Source organism: Carassius auratus, chromosome 25, assembly GCF_003368295.1.
Source record: "Carassius auratus strain Wakin chromosome 25, ASM336829v1, whole genome shotgun sequence".
NCBI classification, from domain to species: domain Eukaryota; kingdom Metazoa; phylum Chordata; class Actinopteri; order Cypriniformes; family Cyprinidae; genus Carassius; species Carassius auratus.
In genome coordinates this window covers 13,779,905-13,802,125 of record NC_039267.1, presented here as the reverse complement: position 1 = coordinate 13,802,125, position 22,221 = coordinate 13,779,905, and the positions used below count along the sequence as shown (strand labels likewise).

The 22,221-nt window shown below is 38.7% G+C and overlaps 1 protein-coding gene across 1 annotated transcript in view; it reads right to left on the bottom strand.

The window, feature by feature from the left end:
- Nucleotides 1-22,221, bottom strand: part of LOC113043422 (S phase cyclin A-associated protein in the endoplasmic reticulum-like) — an 86,082-nt gene that overhangs the window by 42,761 nt on the left and 21,100 nt on the right. Inside the window, 3 exon segments of the mRNA XM_026202783.1 lie at nt 7,457-7,583; nt 9,972-10,037; nt 15,929-16,065. Coding sequence (XP_026058568.1) covers nt 7,457-7,583; nt 9,972-10,037; nt 15,929-16,065 — 330 coding nt within the window.

The window sequence follows — 22,221 nt, the reverse complement described above, 5'->3', positions numbered from 1 at the left end:
AGGACAACTGTATGCCTCCGCATAAAAACTGTGAAAATAAAAATGTTAATAAAAAAAAAAATAATAATAAAAAAATTCAATAAATAAAAAGTATTCAGTAACTTTGTGAATAAAACTGACATTTTCAAAACATTAACAGATACTGTACGACAAAAAATATGAGCATTACGTCATTGACCTGCATGCATTTGACGTTATTTCAGGATTTTATAAATTGTCAAGGTTCAAATGCAACCTTCAGTTGTTGGTTATCATAAATATCAGCCATAAAACTTTTAAAAGGAGGGTCAACCAAACAGTGCCTGAAACTCATACGGAGTGAATGAGCGTCTTTGAGCAAGAAGAGACGTAAAACAGTCATTTAACTGACGTGCTTCTCAAATCAAACTGTTTACAGAGGGGACATTTTTACTTGCATCATAAAATTCTTTAAAGTTCAAAGTGGAACCCCTTTAAATGAGTCATAAGGTTTAGAGTCCAAATTCCCCAGTTCCCTTACTTTGAGAAAAGGAAGTAAGAGCCTCAGAGGTTGGCGATGAGTTCGACCCCAATGTTGCCACAAAACGACACATAAATCAACAACTCTGAATTTAAAAGTGACAGCAGTTGAGTCATTCATTTGGAGGATCGAAGAGCAAAGAAAAGAAGAAGGGAACAGAGAATGTTGCACCTACTCCATATAATGAGGTCAGATTCTCGTATGCTATGTGACGGCACTCAAAGTCAGGCACTTCAAGATGTTTTTGTTCAGGGGATGGCGGGGGCTGCCAACAAGCCTGAACATATTGAGCAGCAAACAGAGGAAGCGCTTTGCAAAATTACATATAAGCTCCTCTCCTGTCAATCAAAAGTGCCGCCAAAGACTCATTCCTGGAGATCCGGTGGCAAAGAGAAGGCTGAACCTCTGCCAGAGTTAAGAGATTGGAACAAGCTTGTTGTCAGATACACCAAAGGCGAAGCACGCTTGAACAGCGGCTGGGATTAAGAAAAGCTCACTGACAGCTAGGTGAAGACGGCCATGGAGCCTCGCTGCCTATAGCGTGAGGACGAACCCAGGTCGCAGCAGTAAATTCGAGTGGGTTCGCAGCAAATCCATCAGTACAGCCCTGTCAAATACTCCAGAGGCAGGAGGGTTGGCCGCTCATGGTGGCCTATTTAAGAGGCATTTGGAGGGGTTAGCTGGGGCCTGTACAGTGATGGGGTGTGGAACTCCGTCCAGAGGGAGGTGTCTCACCTTGCCCTTTCTGGTTATTGACAGATCCCCATGCTGAGTAAAGGATCTGGAATCTGAAGGAGTTCAGAAAAGGGATTGAAGATGAGATGATAAACATTAGATTGTGAAGAAAGATACAAAGAGTTTAACGAAATACATGCTTAGCAAGGAATCAAATTAATAAAATATGGAAAGTAAGGAGAAAGGCCTTGTTTGGGCAACAGACGGAGCAGTAAAAAGTAATATATTAAAGCAAATCTTCTAAATGACATCTACTTTTGTGCACTTCTGCACACAGTTACCAAAAATGCAACTTTAACATGTTGCCAGGGGCTTCCCATTCTCAATGATCATCTGGCATTGATACTGATTTTCAACAGGCCACATCAGACAAGCAACCCAAATGTTTATTTATTTGTGACCAGCATGCCTCTACAATAGCAGGAATAATGTGTTAACATGTTATTTGTATTTTACATAACTAAGGAGTCACTGTGTTCCACTCGAGCAATTTTCTGCCACTACAAACAACACAGAAAAAAAATGAGTAAAATTTAATAAATAAAATTATGCCAACTGCTCAAAATATTTAAAGGGCTTCATGAATATAAGATGCTTATAAGAATAACAGATGCTTGCTAAAGTTGGTTCAAAAGCAGTATGTACAGTAACAGTTCAGCATCAGTGTTAAATAAAGCTACTTGGTGTGGTGTCTCCACTCGGAATTCATCTGTGAACTTGGTCACGATACTATGCAATCACATTAATCATCGAGGCAGACTGTAATATGACAAAACATAACATGGCATGTCATAAAAAAACATGCTTGGAAGTGATGTGCAAAGCTGGTACTAATCCTTGATTCTGCTCAGAGTACTGTTGTGTTCGCCTGGTGTACTGACCTCCTTCAACAAACACTTCACTGACACTATAATAGGATGAGAGCTTGCATTTTTCTAATAGGGAATTCAAACAGAAGACCTGAAGACAGATCAGATGGTTAGGGAGGAGGGAGGGTGCAGAGTAAATGTAAATTATACGGCTTGAACAATCTTATCCAATTACTAACAAGAGTGGCCATTTTAGGTAAGGCTAATCAAAGGTCCAGGCAGCTGCGCTTCCCACTGGCCGGCCAGGACAAGGGTTTGGGTGTGGGGTACACGTTAAGTGGGAGGGAGGGCTGGATGTGTCTGCGTGTTCAACTCTTACAAACCACTCTAATTAGCTGACATAAAAAGTCAGGGGGAGGGGAACGCTCCTAAAATGCTGCATCCCCCTTCTTTCAACAGATGGAGAACAACTGGCTGGGGCGTTCATTGACGGAGGGGTTCACCAAGGTTCCGTCTTAGGCCCATCCATCTTTTGGCAAGTGGCGCAATGATGTAAACATGCCCCCTCCAGTTACAGTGACAGCTCCAAATCTCAGAATGGATAAGAGAGCTGGCATGCAGACGGGGTACAAGTCTTTGTTTTGTTCTCAAAAAGAAGTATAGAAATACACAAAGAAGCATAAACACTGATCCCATTTAGTGAAGAGGCCTGTGCTGACAAAGGAAAAGAGCTGTAAACCACATCAAGAGCACTGCAGACAGTTTAGCAATAAGTTCGTTTTTACAATGTTTAATAGCATTTAATAGCACACATTTAAGTACACACTGGAAGACAATTTGTGGGAGCAAGAAACAATTTAGGAGGAAGGGTTCAGTTTTAGGATAACAATAGAAACCAACTGTTCATTGGAAATAAGTGAAGATTATCAAAAGGAACCTTTGGAATTTTAAATAATGTAAGTTACAAACTGGAATCACAGTACATGCTGCATAACCCAAAATCAGCAAGAAATGCTGTGCATGCCAGAATCATAAACCTTTAACTCTGGAATATACAAACTGCCAAGTTCACTCATGGTGTGATTCTTTTAACCCCTGACTGAGAACATGGAAAACCACACTGCATTATTAGTTCAAATATCAAGCTGATATCCAAAAATCAGCCACCCAAGGGCAATTCTTTCCACCATGGATTTCTAACTCTTCTATTAGCTGTCAAACGAGCACCTGAAGGGGAAACGTGAATCCTCTACTCTCTTACAGTCACAAGCAACAGCCAAGTGGAACAATAGAATTACTAGGCAATTAGGGTTTGAAAATTACCTTACTGACAGCACATGGTGAAGGAATGTAAAACTATGTTCATGTTTTTTTTTAAACTAACTAGCTAATTCCTAAAGCTCGACCTGTCCCTCAGCAGCAGAGACAACACCCAATCACCTCACACATCTTTATGAAGAGGCTTGTTGAAAAATGTAGTTCTTGTCATGCATTTCAATGATCCTAAAACCAACAACTACAATTTTTTCTCTTGTCGTTTGGTATTTTAGGTTGAAGACAATTTTTTTTTTTTTTTTTTATAAATTTGAAATGTACTTGAAAGATTAGAAATATACTTGAAGTATGTGTTTTTGTTGTTTTGAATGATATGAATGTTTATGAATTAAAACAAAAGACCAGAGATTGGTTGCAATAAATGCTTACACTAGTCTTACAAGTCTAATTTTCTTTAAGATTGGTAATTTTTTGTATTTTTATTAGTTGGCTACATAAAAACCTATATTTTATTATTTGAAACTGAAAAATAAGACTTATTACCTCTTGGCTAACTGCTAGTTCTTCTCCAAAGAGACAAGGTTTACTACAGAGGCTAATTTTATTCAACTTGCCTCAGTGGTTCCCAACTTTGGGCTTTCGAGTACCCCAACACTTCACATTTTGAGATCACCCTTATCTTACACACCTATTTCTTGTCTTGGAGTTTCTTCTAGTGAGTTGAATTAGATGTGTTTGATTACAGAGACATCTAAAAGGTGCATTATTCGGAGTAGTCCAGTTTCAAGGTCGGGAACCACTCCTATATACAATCCGAGAATGAATCAAACATATGGCAGGAGGTAAAGGTTTGGCCAACTACTGGATTGGACATCAGACTTAACCTCTTGCTTAATAATCTTCAAGCAACACTGACGGAGTCAATCACTAATGTTCTTCTCCACTCTCAACCAAGGCTTCCGCCAACATTTGCTGGATCCTTTCTCCACCCCAGGTCATCAAACATGGATTGAGTGCAAGTACATTGCTGGAAGGGCCCCTTGGCGCCTCTTTCCACAGCCTTGGGCCTCCTGATCAGGTACAGTTAGCCACCAGTTGGCCACCAAGGGGAGCCAACCCCTGACAGCTGGCAAATGAAAATGTAAATACTGGCTGGCCCAGCAGGGCCAGAATGTGCCTGAGAGTCCCTCAAGTGTCATAAAGGCAGTCGATCTTGGCCTGTTCTTTATTTGAAAGCAGTGACAAACACTCCATGGCAAAATGTAAATACGTGAGCTCATTCCGCTAAGGTAAGAGGAACAAGAAACTCCCCTGAATATTCCTGAACGACAAGAAGGGAAAAAAGGCTCTTCGATCAGCCAGTTCTCCCGGAGACAAACTGAAACCTAGTTTGACACAAAATAAACCATTAGAGGGCTCAGAGGGAGAGGCGGGCAAAGGTCGGAGACTGTGCCCAAGCAAAGTCAGCATGAGGAACTAGGAGTGGGGGAGGCCGCACTGCTTTAGGGGCTAGACAGGGAGCGGACAGTCTGGTGTTGTTCGAGGAATTAGTGGAGAAAGTGGAGACTGAATCAGATATGGGTATGAGGAAAAAAAACAAATCTGTAGGTGAGTCAGTGACATGAGAGATGCTTGTTAGGTCAAATAATCTAAGCGTTCTTGACTTGAGGTGACACTGAGGGGGAAGGGGTGTACGCAGACTCCCAATAAAGATGGAGACAAGTATTTATTTGACTTTGTCCTGGGATTACAGGCAGAATTGCCTCGACAACTAGAGTTCACAGACTTGCCCAGTTTGGTGGTGTGCAGACCTTAGGTGGACACTGCAGGAACCGGGTTTCAGGAATCCACAGCTGTGACTGACAGTCTAAATGAAGTCCAGATACTGTACTCTTAAGAGAGAGTCTTATTCCCAAAAGGCCACAAGAAAGAGCCCGAGGAGCTGACATTTCCACAAGCACTTCACCGTCCCGGCGACTTACAAAAACAAAGACGGCGGGAGTTCTTTAAAGCAAGGTCTCTGTGGAAATCTCCAGAAAGAGTTTGTGTAGGAGGCCTTAGGGACCGTACACAAGAAATGTACTCATGTTCTTGATAGAAGCTGTCATTCAGAGACACTTCTAAGCAATACAGGGCCTGGAAAGTGTGATGAGATGACAAGGCCTGATCTGAGAAAATCTGTTAAAGGGAATCTGAAGAATTTTGGTTATATCGTAAGTGTTAAATAACCTCAGACCTACCTTGCTAGATTTAAGGTTTAATAAACAGGTTGTTAAAAGAATCTGCCGAGTTAATTTTAACTGATCGTTTCATCCCCTTCACTCTAATCTAGCAGCTTATGATCTCCTCTCCTCCCCTCTTTCAGCCCTCTTCCTCACCCATTAGCTCAGCTTTACCACCCTTTCCTGTCTCTCTTAACTTTCTCCTCTCCCTCCAGAAAGACCATTAACAACCCACATCTCCTCCCACTAGTCAATACAAGCACACCATCAATGCACCATCCACCCACCCACAAACACACATCCCTTCATTTGATGAGTGTATTACGGAATGGCACCAACAGAAACCGTAAATGTCCTGTTTCATTACCAAAATGTGACATGTCACCAATCCATTTCTCCTTGATCTAGAGGTATATACTAGAGATGGGGTACTATGGTTGACCAAATACTGACTAGTTGATTAGTCAAGGTGACTAGACTAGGTTTTATAGTTTGTTAACTTTAGTGGAAGTGCAGTCAGGTGGATTCTGAATGGCTGTTTTTAATGACTCATCAGCTGGATTCCAATGATTTTATTCTTCTGTGGCGTTAACGTTATAGTTGTGGTGCGGACTTCCCTATTCTTCTAGAATTAGAAGGATTGTTAAAACTTTATAATTATAGTTTGGTGTGAATGGGCCTTTAGAAGACTCTTTTTGAGTGACACACACAGCGTTTCGAGCGTCCGAGTTTTAATTGCATCTTAATTCTCCTGCACGGTTTCACTCTATTTAGCCATTATTGGATGCAAAAACATGTCGTGTAAACAGCCCCAAAGGTTCAACTGGGGTCAAGTGAACCTGAAACCAGTCTAATTATACAGGGGATCCAGTTAAGACATTAGTCAACTATGAGTTTCTTTGGAAAATGCAGTTCATCATACACAAACACTAAATTCAGGCACTTTACTAATTACAAGATAACATTACGCAATGCTTTAGCAAACAATATGCAATGGATTACAAAAGTACATTTGGCTATCAGGGAAACACAATCATCAAACTTTTTAAATGAACAGCTGAATTGAATTTCAGAACTGTTTATCTTTTAAAACATTATCAAATATGTCAAAAGTCATCACCTCTTTTATAATTGATGGATATAATCTTCCAGCTCTTTGAATTGTGGGATATTAGTAGAGCTCTGTTATGGGATAATACAAAAAAAAACTTGAGTGATTGCCAAAATGCATCTTCAAAAGCTTCCCTGCTTTATAACTTAAGTCGTTTGGATCATGTTTACTTTTGAAAAACCAACATATTTTTGTATAAAAGCCACAATGCACAACAGTAGCCAGCCAAATGCTCTGAAACATGTTCGCCTGTTTGACAAACGGGGATCTCCGCCAATTAATAACATCTGCAGCAATGAAAACAAGCACCTAACCTGGCCCTCATTACCAAATAACCGAGGGCAGAGAGTTGGGGATGGAAAGCGATACTCTGCATAGACTGCGAGACGGGGAGGACGGCAGCCAAAGCCGGCGGTTCAGGGGAGTCGGTGTTGAGAGCAGCCTAGAGGCTTATCTTCAAGTCAAATCCACACACACACACACACACAGACTCACAATCCACATAGACTAGACTTCAAACAATAATCCCCCCAAGTCACTGATATAAACTGGTCTGAACACTGCTCAGATGCTTACTGTCCCAGAAGAATCCTGGTGTGACTGTGTAGTAGTAAAGATGAACAGATAAACAGCAGTTTAAACAGCAGACATCATATATCCATTTAGTCATTACTGGTATCTCCTGCTTTCTCGTTCTGAACTGAAGTTCTGGAGTCTTTTCAGGAATATTATTTAAGAAGACAAGTCCCACTACTGGGACATCAGAATAGACATGAGAGACAGATTATGAGATATATGTACAAACCTGTTTCTCCAGAATGCGGGAGATTTCTCCCAGGGTTCTGTCCAGGCCAGACACTTTGTTACTGGCCCACTGGCCACTGTCCTGCCCCTGCTGCTGCTTTACTAGATCCTTTACTAGACGCTGAAGCCTGGAAGCAAACACACACACACACAACTGGGTCAAAAACCTGGGTCAAAACAAGAATAATTACTAAAAACACAGCCTTATTTTAATTGAGCATTTCTGCTCCCTTATACTTACTACTGGATTGTGAAAATAAATGTTTGAATCCTAAGGTATTTATATACCCAGGTATCTTAAATTTGTTTGTTATTTTTTGTACCACCTTTAAACAACCCCGATTTAAACTTAAAAACAACTCAGCATCATTAAATATATTATACATTAATTTTACCTGAATATATAAAATGACAGTTATTATAATAATTAGAAATTAAAATATAATTGATAAAAAAAATGTTATTGGTATGGATTACGTCACATATTTATGATATTAATTTAATACATAGAGCATGCATAAAACACAACATTTACACTATTTGAAAATGGAAAAATTTGAAAGGTTTTCCAATATAATGAACTCTATGTAAAAAAAACAATTTTAATAGTATATTACAGTACATTTTTAAAATTTTCAGTTTACATTTTAATTTTAGTAAGTTTGTTACATGCTTTTTTAAATTTGTATTTAGCTTTAATTTGCTTTATTGAAATTTTATTATTTTTTAGCAAGTTTAGTAAAGAATTTTAGTAAGTTTTTAATTAATATTTTTATTTCAAATTTCTTTCAATTAAAGAGAAATATTTGTAAAAGTTTTGTTAAATATTAACACCGAACCTGCAAGTTTCACCTAATTATGTGCACTATATATTTACAGTGGGGCTCGAAAGTTTGGGCACCCTTTGTAGAATCTGTGAAAATGCGAGTAATTTTCAAAAAATAAGAGAGATCATACTGAATGCATGTTATATTTTACTTAGTAATGTCCTGAGTAAGATATTGTACATAAAAGAGGTTTACATTTAGTCCACAGAACAAAAAAAAAAAATGCTGAAATTATTAAAATAACCCCACTCAAAAGTTTGGGAACCCTTGGTTCTTAATACTGTGTTCTGTTACCTGATGATCCTCGACTGTCTTTCTGTTTTGTGCTGGTTGTGCATAAGTCCCTTGTTTGTTCTGAACAGTTAAACTGAGCAGCGTTCTTCAGAAAAATCTTTAAGGTCCTGCAGATTCTTCAGTTTTCCAGCATCTTTGCATATTTGAACCCTTTCCAGCAGTGACAGTATGATTCTGAGATACATCTTTTCACACTGAGGACAACTGAGGCACTCAACACAACTATTAAAAAAGGTTCAAACATTCACTGATGCTCCAGAAGGAAACAAGATGCATTAAGAGCTGGGGGTGAAAACTTTTGAACACGATGAAGATGGCCAAATTTGTCTTATTTTGTTGAAATATAATTTTTTTCCATTTAGTTCTACCCTTCGTAAGCAACAGAAGATACTTGTATGTTTCCCGGTACACAAATTAAGTACAATTTACCTTGATCTTCAAATTCCAAAAGTTTTCACCCCCCAGCTCTTAATGCATCTTGTTTCCTTCTGGAGCATCCGTGAATGTTTGAATCTTTTTTAATAGTTGTGTTTGAACCTCTCAAATGTCCTCAGTGTGATAAAGTGCATCTCAAAATCATACAGTCACTACTGGAAAGGGTTCAAATATGCAAAGATGCTGGAAAACTGAAGAATCTGCAGGAGCTTAAAGATTTTTCTGAAGAACGCTGCTCAGTTTAACTGTTCAGAACAAACAAGGGACTCATGCACAACCATCACAAAACAGAAAGAGAGTCGAGGATCATCAGGTAACAGCACACAGTACTAAGAACCAAGGGTTCCCAAACTTTTGAGTGGGTTATTTTAATAATTTCAGCAATTTTTTTGTCTTGTGGACTAAATGTTAATATCTTTTATGTACAATATCTTACTCAGGACAGTACTAAATAAAAAATAACATGCATTTAGTATGAGATCTCTTATTTTTTGAAAATTACTCATATTTTCACAGATTCTGCAAGGGGTGCCCAAACTTTCAAGTCCCACTGTATCTATAACCATACTCCTTACTCCATACATTATTTTTAAATAAATTATTTAAAAAAAATTAATATTATTCCCTTTTCAGAGACTGCTGGAATGTCACACAGGTGTACATGCTTTCATGTTTTACTATCATTGTGCAAGAGCACAAACCTGATCCACACAAAATAAAATAGAAAGAATTATAGACTGTAAGACGAGATTAGTGACAACACCGCTTGGATATCAGTATTGCATTGCATTGCATTGCATTGCATCTAATGGGCAAAACTATAAAGGTTTGATTATGGAAAGCCCAGTGCTGGCATAATTTCTGAAGCCTGGATTTAAGAAGACAGCATTAAGACATGAGAACTCAGTAGAAGACCTCAGCATGGGTATATGATCCTTAAAAGTTGAGCAAGGAGCTTACTTTGCCTTGTAAGGAGAGTCAGGGCTCTGGGTCTTGGCTTCCATGCATGTCTCATACTCCTTAGCCCTGAAAAAGAAAGACAAACAAGTCTGTCAGAAAGAGAAAGATAGACAGAGAGCCAGAGAGGAGTCCGATGGCTGTCAGCCTGAAGACATGAGGAGATAAGACGACGTGCTGAACAAAGAAAATGTCAAGAGGTCAAGCTGAGCCTCAAACTGTTTATTTAGTCTTTGGGCCGCACTAGCAGCAATCACAAACTAACAAGCATGAACAAGTCACAAACGCTCAGTCTTCAGAGAGGTATCACAGTAGATGATGTTGTTTCACAGCAGGGAATACCAAACTCTCCAATAACCACACTATTGAGTTCAGAAATCAAAATAAATAAGATTGATTGGCCGATTGGTGTGAATCACCCCTTCTACATTCCCTCATGAGTCACGGACCAAAGAAATGTGTGCTGTCAGTCAGCTCTAGCACGCTGGTGTGGTCCAACAAGCAAAATTCCTGACAATCACACATCCCATTCCGTCAGATAAGGATGATCGATCAGCTCCTGAGAGAAAAAAACAAAAAATAAGCTTGATGGATGGATGTTCAGGGGCTGATAAGCTCAGACAGCTCTTTCCGGAAGACAACGTCAGAGAGCAGAGTGGTCACAAGACTTTTAATAGTTTAATCTTGATTTGAGTTGAAAGTGATTTTGGTATTTGGTATTGGTATTGGTATACACTGCTAAATAAGAAACAACGTTGACGTTGATTTTCAAATCAACGTACTTTCAAAAACTTTTCAATCTTAAGGAAGCTCTATATATTTAGACTTTTTAAAGAAGTATAATCGGTTATTCAAATTCTAATTTCTCCGCTAGGGCAGAAAATTCTACCAATTATGCATAACAAGAATGTTGTTCACAGCAGGACATTTTGAAGTCTGATCTGAATATTTTTTTATATAATATAACAAATTACTAAATAATATAAAAAAATGAACAACTAGATGATATAAAATAGAATGAAGAACTCAATAATAATAGAATGAATGAATAAACATTACTTAAGTAGAATGAATGACTAAAACAGATTGAATCAAGTGAATGAATCAAACAGAATGAATGAATGAATTGAATAAATGACTAAGCAAGCTAAATGAATGAATAATAGATTTGAATGACTAAACAGAATGAATGAGTAAATTAACGACTAAATTGAATAAATGACAAACATTATCAGAATGGATGATTACATGATAAATGAATGACTGAAAAATAAATGAACAGTGGAAATTGCATTTTTTTTGTAGATGTTGGATTGAGGTGGATGCATTTCTAGTACCGATTTGTAGGAAGCAATAGATCACACTAAATAGCGCTCATTTGAATAGTGACTTCAAATGAATTTATGGTGTCTAAAAGGACAGGAGACTTTGGAGATTCAACCAGGCTATGTGATGATCCCTTGACCCTAAACCTTGACTATTAAGATGCTAAACAATAACTTGACTATTAACACAGTTATGTTTAACCCAGTCTTCTTTTGAGTGACAGTAGCAGAGCATGCTTTCCAAATTCTGAACAGTGATTTCAATGTGCTCTGTTTTGTAAGAGTGAAGCGATGCTCGCCAAGCCTCCAAATTTGAGAAGTGGTGCGCTCGGAGAAAGATTGTGAACCGTACCTGGCCTCGTCCTCATCCTCCAGATTACAATATTCCTCTTTGACAGCTTTACGCCTGCACGGGTTAAACAGAGGGGCAATCGCCAGACTATCAATCTCTGAACAAGGCAGGCCCCATTAAACGGGCCGGGCACCATAAATATTAGTAACCAGCTATAAGTGGAGGGGGGCAGCTACAAAGCTACAATGCAGAGCTAATCATCAATTCATCACGATGTGCCCCACTATTCACCTCCGCCCATGCTGGACGCAGACATCACCCTCCCCCAATCGACTGTAAAACCATCAATGCCTTCTGACGGATAAAAAAAGAAAACAAATACAGTGTATCCATTTTAAATGTGCTATGGGAGGCTCAGGCGTTCGGCATTCCCAATTACAGAGAACATTTGGTTGGGCAGCGGTGCAATATTTAATATTGGATTTGAGAGGCTCTCAATCAAAAGGAAGACAGTTTGACTGATGATGAATAAAAGGACGAGGAAAAGGGAGGGAAAAATGTGACCTGTGGAACATATCCACCGAGAGGAATGTGGTTGGATCCATCTATAAATTCAACAAACATGTATAAGGGGCTATATGTGGAATAAATATTGGATACATCCCGAGATTAAAAAGATTTACATGCACCTGATGGTAAATAAAAGTCTGAGGTAAGCAGAGTCCAAGTGTCTTAAAGTTGAAACTATCGGAGCTGCAGTTTAGTGGTGGCCAACCATTCTCAGACACTTTGGCCCTGTTCCAAATGGAACACTTGATGTGGACTTGTTGTCTAATAACTTCAACTTGCAAGTATGCCCAAAGTCCACAAAAAAAAAAAAAAAAAAAAAAAAAAAAGTGTCATTTATGACGTACACCAATGTCATTCAAAACATATAAAAGCTTCATTCGTCTTCGGAACACAATTTAAGATATTTTGGATGAAAACCTGGAGGCTTGTGATTATCCCATTGACTGCCAAGTAAATAACAGCGTCAAGGTCCATAAAAGCATCATCAGAAAAGTCCATCTGCCATCAGTGGTTCAACCGTAATGTTATAACGAGACTAACAATACTTTTTGTACAGGAAGAAAACATACATAATGACTTTATACAACAGGTCGTCACAGTGATGCGGAGAGACATAGAGGAGACAAATTGTTGAAGCCATTATTTTTGTTTTCTTCACGTACAAAAAGTATTCGGTTACACTTTATTTCGATAGTCCACTTCAGACATTCTACGGACTATAAGTAACTTTGTAACTACATGTCAACTACATATCAACTAAATCTCAGAAATTTGCAACTACATGTCTACTATCTCTCAGAGTAGACTGTTAGGGTAAGTTTAGGGTTAGTGTTAGGGGTAGGTTTAGGCTTAGTATAAGTTGACAATAAGTTGACAAAGAAAGTGTTAGAAGATATTAAGCAGACAAACTACTAATACACTACTAACTGCTAGTTGGCATGTAGTTGCAAGGTTACTTACTGCTAGTAGAATGTCTAAAGTGGACTATCAAAATAAAGTGTTACCAAGTATTCTTGTTACTTCAATGTTACTTACAATGAACAAAGCTTCTGCAGGTTTCCCTTTAATGCTGCAAAAAACTATCATCACTAAATGTCACCAACATTTGGACTCAGAAGAGGATGGAAAGGGTCCAAAGGCCACACTTGATGTGAACTTGAAGACTTGTGTTCTTTGCCACACTGACCATATGGGTATCCAATTTCACAAGTATCACAAGTGTGTCCTTTGTGGACGCCATGATCCCTCAAATGTGCCCTTTTGCCGAGCCTGACCTGGTGCAGTATTCACAGCAGGCAACTTCCCAGCATTACGTTACCAAAGGAAAACCCCAAGGGTTAAGGACTGTACTTCCAGGACATACTACTGGTACTCCTTTAGGAAACATAAATGTGTTGAAAAGGTACAAATACACACCAAAACAGGACTAAGACCCCACAATTTTGGCCTACCCTGCGCTCAGGTTTACTGAAGCCCTCATTTCAAGATCATCATGCTTTTCCTCGCAGCTCTGTTCCCTCCCACTCTTCCCTACCTTCCTCACTGACTCTTAAAGCGATGGACTCTGGGAGTGCAGAACAGGGGGTCTTTTGTGTGCCGCCCCCTCTAAAGTAAACCAACACACAGAGCACACTGTTCTCAAGCCTGGGGAAAAGACAAGCAATGCAACCAGCCGAACATCATACGCAAGAGAGAAAGGGCCATCAGAGGGAGACGGAAAGAGTTAAGAGCGAGAGACTCTGAAAGTTTAAAGCCCACATCCAAAGCTGACACGGGCGGACATGCTACTTTCAAGGTAATTAAAACCACACGTTTGCACGCAAAGAACTAGCCATATATTTGAAGAATAAATCAGGGTCCAGCTAAGGAAATTAAATAGCCTTTTCCATGCCATGGCTGTAACAGGGACTGAGCGGGCTCAACAATGACACTGAGGGACAGGGCAACCTGGGAGGGCTGAGAAAGGTCTCTAGAGTTTTACAAACGCCACACTGTGCTCCTATAAAACGGCTCATTTCCACCCTGTGGTGGAGCCGCCATCCTCGGCAACCCAGAGCTGTGGGCGGCCGTGATTTATGAACATGTAGCGCCTGTTCTCTCCCTTTCATTCTTTCCTCCTCACCCTCTTTCCCTCACCGTGTGAGTGTTGCAGGGCTCAGCACAGGAGTGACAGAGAACAGAGGAGGCTCATGTTGTCACTCTTCCAGGCAAAGCTCAGAGCTGTTTTCTGCCCTCTGAGCTACCTCTGTATTAATGAGCTCAGAAGCGGTGCAGACTGCCGGTCTCCTCTCCACTGCAAGTTCAGAGACTGTTAGTAGACATCACATAGAGAGAGTACGAGAGAGTAAACCTGCAAATTACTATTACCGTAAGGCCACCAATACGGATGTAGCAACCATAACAACTCAACAAATCAGATCTCAATAATAGTAACAGAGTTTGTTGAAGTTTCGATATAACTTCTGAAAGTAGTAATGTTATTACAAATTTTTACTTATTCCAACTTACAAATTTCGTAATCTACCAAGCAGCAAATATTACAACCTGGGAGGGCTGAGAAACTTACAAGTGCAGAAATTTCCTAACGCATCAAAACTAAATAACACCATAACTTCTGCGACTCTTCTGCATAGGACAAGCAGTTCGGAGAATGTATGGATCATTATAACTTGTGAACATAATTTAATACATTCACGTTGAAATTTCAACTATCAAATTCAACTAAAATTTTTTATTATAAGTTAACTACGGTACTCAGTAATTTGTACTGTAAGTTATGTATGAAAAATCTACAACTTAAATTTCATAACTTAAAATAACACTATTAGATTGTAATTTACAAACGTAGAAACTGATTAAAATAATTGAATTATGTTGGAAAGTATACATTTACTTTACATACGATTAAAATATCTTGCAGTGTCAAATGTTACTGCAACTCATGAATACAGAAATTCTATGTACAAACCTGTAGATATTTATATGTTTATTCCCCATATTTGGCAAATAATCAATACCCAAGCATTATTGTGCTGCAATTAAACAAACACCTTACAGAAGTCATTATATTAGCAGTTGGATGTAAACTTGTATGGATGTATAAGGTTTTCTCAAAAACATCCCAGGGTTAGGACTGTACACTGAAAAAAACATTTCTGGAACGGTTTATTCCATTTTTAGCATTTCTGACAAACAACCATACCACATTACCCCTCTCTCTCTCTCTCTCTCTCTCTCTCACACACACACACATGCACACACACACACACACACACACAAACACACAAACAGTTGTGACAGGAGGCAAAATTGATAGTGCCCAGGTCTAGGATCTGACACTGAGACACGTTTGCTCCTATTTGTTGATTACTATTGATTTTCTTTGATACTTCATTTAAAAATCAATAGTTGGAAGAGAGAAAAACAGGAATGCTTTACACATACTTTAACATACTATTGTACACTAGAGAAGCCTTCAGTTTTGGCAGCATGGTGGCAACCAATTAGGAAAAAAGCTCTTAACAGGTGAAAGTGGGGGAGTGGATGGGAGTTGCTAACAGATCGATTCTCACTTTTTCCTCCCCAATCACAGAGAGTGGCCATAAATTAAGCTCATCAGTGTTGCCGTGTGGACAGCCGGGATGCACATCGCCTCTGCTCTTCATCTCCTTGTCACTCATAAAGCTCTCACAAGCAGCAACACCACGCTTTAGCCACACAGAGCGAGAGACAGAGAGATAGAAGAAAGAGAGAGGAGACTGTGATCGCATCACCTTGAGTTCATACGTGCCCGCAGTTTCTTGGCCTTTTTCCGAGCTTTCTGCCTCTCTTCTCCCTCTTTTGCACTGTCGGAGGGCACGCTGCTGTCAGTCATGATGTCTACGATGTACTTTTTTAGAGACAGGTGTTCCTGTTTAAAAATAAATAAATAATTAATTAATTGAATTACGTAAATGTTGCTTTCATATAAGAGCAAATTTGTTTGAAAAGAGTGAAAGGTGATTTTCAAACATTTTTGGGTGCAATTTGTAACAAATAACAGGTGTTAAAATTTACTTGTTTGATGTAATAAGATGTTACTTGTAGTTTTTGTTTATAATACTAACAACTAAGCTGATGACTGTTGTTGTATTTCAATTTATTGCAAGGCATATACAGATTCAATATTCAAAAATATAATAGAATAAATACAATATAATAATAAAAACATTTTATAAAATTCAACAACGTAAAAAAAAAGGTTTTGTACATGCAATTGCATAAAACATTTTATAAAATTCAACAACGTAAAAAAAAAAGGTTTTGTACATGCAATTGCATAAAACATTTTTTAACTGTACCTATAACCTATAACCACATTTAAGTTTTTTGTGGCAATCTTTCAAAGTCCTTAAAAGTTTGTCCTATCATATAATCATATCATAATATTAAAAACCAGGCAGACCAAAAACGTGTTTTATACATACAAACAGACTAAAATAAACAATGCATTTTTACGAGTAATGCAATAATTTAACATGAACTAATATTCAACAGCACAGATTCAGAATTTGTTATTTTAGAATTATTTATAAAGCATATTATCATTTTGAATTTAGCATTCACTTTCATATTCTCACTATAATTTTTATTAGCTTTTTTAATGTCATATTTTTATACAGCTTTATTTTTATGTATTTTTTTAAGATTAGTAATTTATTATTATTTTATAAGATTAGTAATTTTTCAATTTAATTTGAGTACATAAAATGTATTTATTTCGGTTTCATTTTAAGTTTTTCATCTAATATTTATATTCTGTTTCCGCTTTATTTCAATTGCAGGAAATAATTTTTAATAGATCAAATCTGAGTTCGAACTGAAGCAAACAAATGTGAGAAAGGCATTTAGGAATTCAAATCACGAGAAAGACATTAAGTAAAAGTGACAGTGAAGTGACATACAGCCAAGTAAGGTGCACACACACAGCAGTGCACACACACACAGCAGTGCACACACACCCAGAGCAGTGGGCAGCAATTTATGCTGCGGCGCCCGGGGAGCAGTTGGGGGTTCGGTGTCTTGCTCAAGGGCACCTCAGTCATGGTATTGCCGGCTCGAGACTCGAACCCACAACCTTAGGGTTAGGAGTCAAACTCTCTAACCATTAGGCAACGAGAGAGACCTCTCAGTTCAAAGTCATGTGCATCCAGAAAAAGTACAATAGAATAATGACACATGGGTGTGTCAGAACAGAGCGACAAGAGAAGAGATCAAACATCAAACCACCAAGCACATGTCCAAAGGGCGGTCTTCAACTCCCACACTAGGATGTAAAGCGGAGTGCCTTCATTGAAAGACCAGGTGTCAAGCTCTTTGTGTGGCATGTAGAGTCCTCCCGGCCCAGCCATTGTGCTCCGTAATCATGAAGGCATCTCCTCTGCTCGCTGCTGGCATTAAGGCGGTCGGAAGTGCTGAGGGGGGAGAGAGGTATAGCTTTCCGTCTCTTTCTGATGATGCCGATATTTCCATGGGAAGAAAGACGGATGTAACTCAATTTCAGATGATGTGATGCATGTGCCAGAAAGCAATTATCCAATTATCCTGTCATCCGGCACCTCGGAGGATGGGAGCAGCGGGTGAGATAGATAAGAGTTCCCACTCGGAGTCGATACCTCAGAGGCTGTGTGCTAGCGGAGGATGGGGGCCAAAAACCTACTAGGTTGATTCTGGAGGTTTAGTATGACTTAAATAACTTGGGTACGTGCACTATATGAGGCAACAATTCGGTGACCACAAAACCAGTGATAAGTAGCACAGGTATATTTGTAGCATTAGACAACAATAAATTGTATTGGTCAAAATAATAGATTTTTCTTTCATGCCATAAATCATTCGGATATTAAGTAAAGATCATGTTCCATGAAGATATTTTGAAACATGTATATAAAAACGTAATTTTTGATTATTAATATGCATGGCCAAGAACTTCAACTTTAACTCAATATATTCAAAATATTCTATATTTTCAAAAAGTTGCATCTCAGCCAAATATTGTCCCATCATAACAAACCATACATTGGTGGAAAGCTTATTTATTCAGACGATGTATAAAGCTCAATAAAAAAAATAAAAAAATAAATCGACCCTTACTATCAGTATTATTTATGCTCGGAGCCAAAGTTGAGTGATAAGCTATGTACTCAATATTTAGGGATTTGTTTGGAGACCACGAACAACGTATCTGAATAAACATCAGCTCTCGCTTTCTTCTAACAGCTCTTCAGAGGTCCATTAAGGTTGAACAATAACGAAGTGAACAATAACAACGTTTTAACGACCACAGCCTCGAATGCTTGACACCTGTCCTTAATGAATGACTTTGAGACAAATGTGACAAATTGCCTCATGGACCTCCGTTTGAAATCTGTACATCTGCATCATATAGTGTTTCAAGTGGACGAGTTATTGTGTGTGTGCTGGACGTGGCATCCACCCCGAGTCCCTGGGGAACAGGAGTCGACCCTGCAGTCATAACCATTGCCTCCCTGCGGCCAGAGAGGCATCTGTTGAGTAATCTCTCTGAAAGGCGATCTAGTTCACTTAATGGGATTGTTTCTGTAACACCTCAAAGACATGCACCATCTTGAGATTATAAAGAGGGGTTTGGAGGAGAGGGGAGCACCCCAAAAAAAGATCTATGAGGAGATCAGGGCCAGAGCTAAGCTCCTAATGTGCGAGTGAACTGAGGAATGGAAAACAGTTATGGCAAGTCAATTGGTCCGACAGTTTGGGACTCAAACAGAATTTAATTTAAGAATACATTTTAAGTGAAAATCATATAATTTCATAATACCACTGCTCTGGACATACTCCGACAAAACAAAACTTACCTGAGCTAAATATTAAACGGACACTTTTCCACGGTTTCTGGAGGTTTTATGAAAGGGATTTATTTAATATTAATTTTAGAAAAAAAAATGCTTAAGGCTAAAACAGCTCTGCTCACAAAAACTCAAATATGGAAATAATTTCTACTGTATCTTCTGGCTGCACTTGAAAACATATTTTATCAATATTTTGTCTTGTTTTTCAGTTCAAATGTCCAAAGATTTTTAAATCAAGATACATTTACTTGCTAATAAATTGTCATAAGAAGTCTTATTTCCTGCATAAAAATTGTATACTCCTCTGACAGATATTTAAAGGGTTAGTTCAACCAAAAAGGTAAATTATGTCATTAATGACCCTCATGTATTTACAAACCCGTAAGACCTCCGTTCATCTTCGGAACACAGTTTAAGATATTTTAGATTTAATCCGAGAGCTCTCAGTCCCTCCACTGAAGCTGTGTGTACGGTATACTGTCCATGTCCAGAAAGGTAAGAAAAACATCATCAAAGTAGTCCATGTGACATCAGAGGGTCCGTTGGAATTTTTTGAGGCATTGAAAATAAATTTTGGTCCAAAAATGGCAGCATTGTCTTCTCTTCCGTGTCTGTTGTGTGAGAGAGTTCAAAACAAAGCAGTCTGGATATCCAGTTCGCGAACGAATCATTCGATGTAACCAGATCTTCTTGAACCAGTTCACCGAATCGAAATGAATCATTGAAACTGTTCGCTTCTCCAATACGCATTAATCCACAAATGACTTAAACTGTTAACTTTTTTTTATGTGGCTGACACTCCCTCTGAGTACAGTGTACCAAGAGCCGTTTCTGTCAGACGTGTCCGATACTGACATGATGATGATACTGTGCATGTGTGATTCAGCGTGAAGCAGACCGACACAGAGCATCTGAACCGAACTGATTCTTTTGATGATTGATTCTGAACTGATTCTGTGCTAATGTTATGAGTGCGGATAAACCGAAGGCTTGAATCAAGGGCAATCATCGCCAATGACGTCATTACATCGAGCGCAAAAGAACCGGTGAACCGTTTTCTTCAACCGGTTCACTGAAAAGAACCGAAATTACCATCACAACTGGTGATCCGAAAACCGATGCAACCGGTTCTTGACTCGTGAACGAGTCATTATCTGGCTCGGCTCGGTGTTCATCTTCATCTCTCTCTTCACAGCAGTTCAGTTAATGCACTGTTTGAGTACATGAATTACTCCGGGATATTGGTTTGTTTGAACTCAGAGGGAGTGTCAGCCACATTAAAAAAAGTCAACAGCTTAAGTCATTTGTGGATTAATGCTTCTTGGAGATGCGAACCGTTTAAAATGATTCAGTTTTCGATTTGGTGAACTGGTTAAAAAAAATCCGGATACATCGAGTGATTCGTTCGTGAACCGGATATCACTAAACTGCAGTGCTGTGAACGCGCTCACAACAGACACGGAAGAGAAGACAATGCTGTTAAGGGTCAGTGGTCTTAAGGGTTTGGAACGAAATGAGGATGAGTCATTAATGACATAAATTAAATTTTTGGGTGAACTAACCCTTTAAACAAACTTAATTTCTTCTTTTTGCAATAAATTTATTTCGATTTGAGGATGTTTAGTATAACAAATATTTTAATATAAAATATATTTGTATTAAAGTGGTCATGTGATGCTGTTTTAAAGATCATTATTTTGTGTATTTGGTGTAACAGAATATGTTGACATGCTTTAATGTTCAAAGAACACATTATTTTTCAAATACTTTACATTATTGTAGGTCCTCTATGGCCTGTCTCTCTCAAACGCATCAGTTCCTCCTTCTGACAAGCACAGTCTGCTCTGATTGGCAAACTGACCCAGTGCATTGTGATTGGCCGAACACCGCAAGCACTCGTCAGAAATGTAACATCCCTTTCCATAATTGCAAGCTTCATCTTTCAAAATAAATGTAAAGACGGATAATATTATCCTTAGTTTTACAATAAGTTCAAGCCCGAAAGAGGAATAGAGTCACATGACAGACTCAGTGATGAAGCTCGTATGTGTACACAAGCCACAAACTCCACTGTGTGCCGCTCTCTCTCTCTCTCTCTCGCTCTCTCTCTCTCAAACACACACACACACACAAAACTCGCAAACACGCAAAACTCTGCATTTGAAAAGTCAATAGAAAATACTTAAACTAATAACAAAACATACTCTAAGTAGCTGATTCAGAATTAAGAATGACCTCCTCTCCTAGGTTCTTGAAACGGTCGTCCATAAAATGCGTTGCAGTCCTGTTGTAAGTAATCTCAAAGATTCCTAAATTAATTTACTTTCGGAAGGACAAATAACTGTGTTACTGAAACAACGCTTTCTTTCTTTGCGTAAACATTTGTGCGGCATTACGCAAATATTTCCACATAGTGATGTAGACATGTGGGGGCGTGTTTAAATGAGGCATTTCAGGGGGGCATGGCAGAGTCTTAACTTTGATAAAGAATATATCTTTGGATTTGAGACTTCAGTCTTTGCAACTTTACAGATCTTCATTCCAATAACCCCTTTAAAAAAATAAGACAAAAATACAGAGAAAGATAGTTTTCTTGACATGATGTTATGAATTTAAGACTTTATAATATCGGATTTAAAAGCTTTCAATATGTGGAATGTCAAATTTTAAGACCTTTTTAAGACCCTGTTTAATAAATGCATGAAAATTATAATTTAGATGATCTAAATGACTCAAGTCTGTGAGAATCTTTTGCCAGATTGAAATAGTTGGATTGGTTTGGTGAACATTAACCCCCCCCCCACCCCTCCACCCAAACTCCAAGTATAAGCAATAGTTAATAGTGATGCTTTCCTCAGAATGGCATAAAAAATGTATGCTATAGAAAGAGGACAATATGGCAAATGACGACCTATCAAATTCATGGACGGACAGGTGATGGACAGGTGTCCACTTGCACACCGTAATAATAGGAGGCGTGCGAGTGGGATATAAAAAGTGAGAGAGACCATCTCGTGGGCTTGAACACCCAAAAACCCACAGTGCTATGGGGCGTAATGAGAGAGCACCCAAAACATCACACCTCCGCCGCTGCCCAGGGGCCGTGATGAAGCTCTCGCTGTCACACTGATACACGTCCCCATCCTCCACTCTTTTGTGTGACACAAAAGAGCCGGCAAAAGATGGCTTTCCCCAATGTG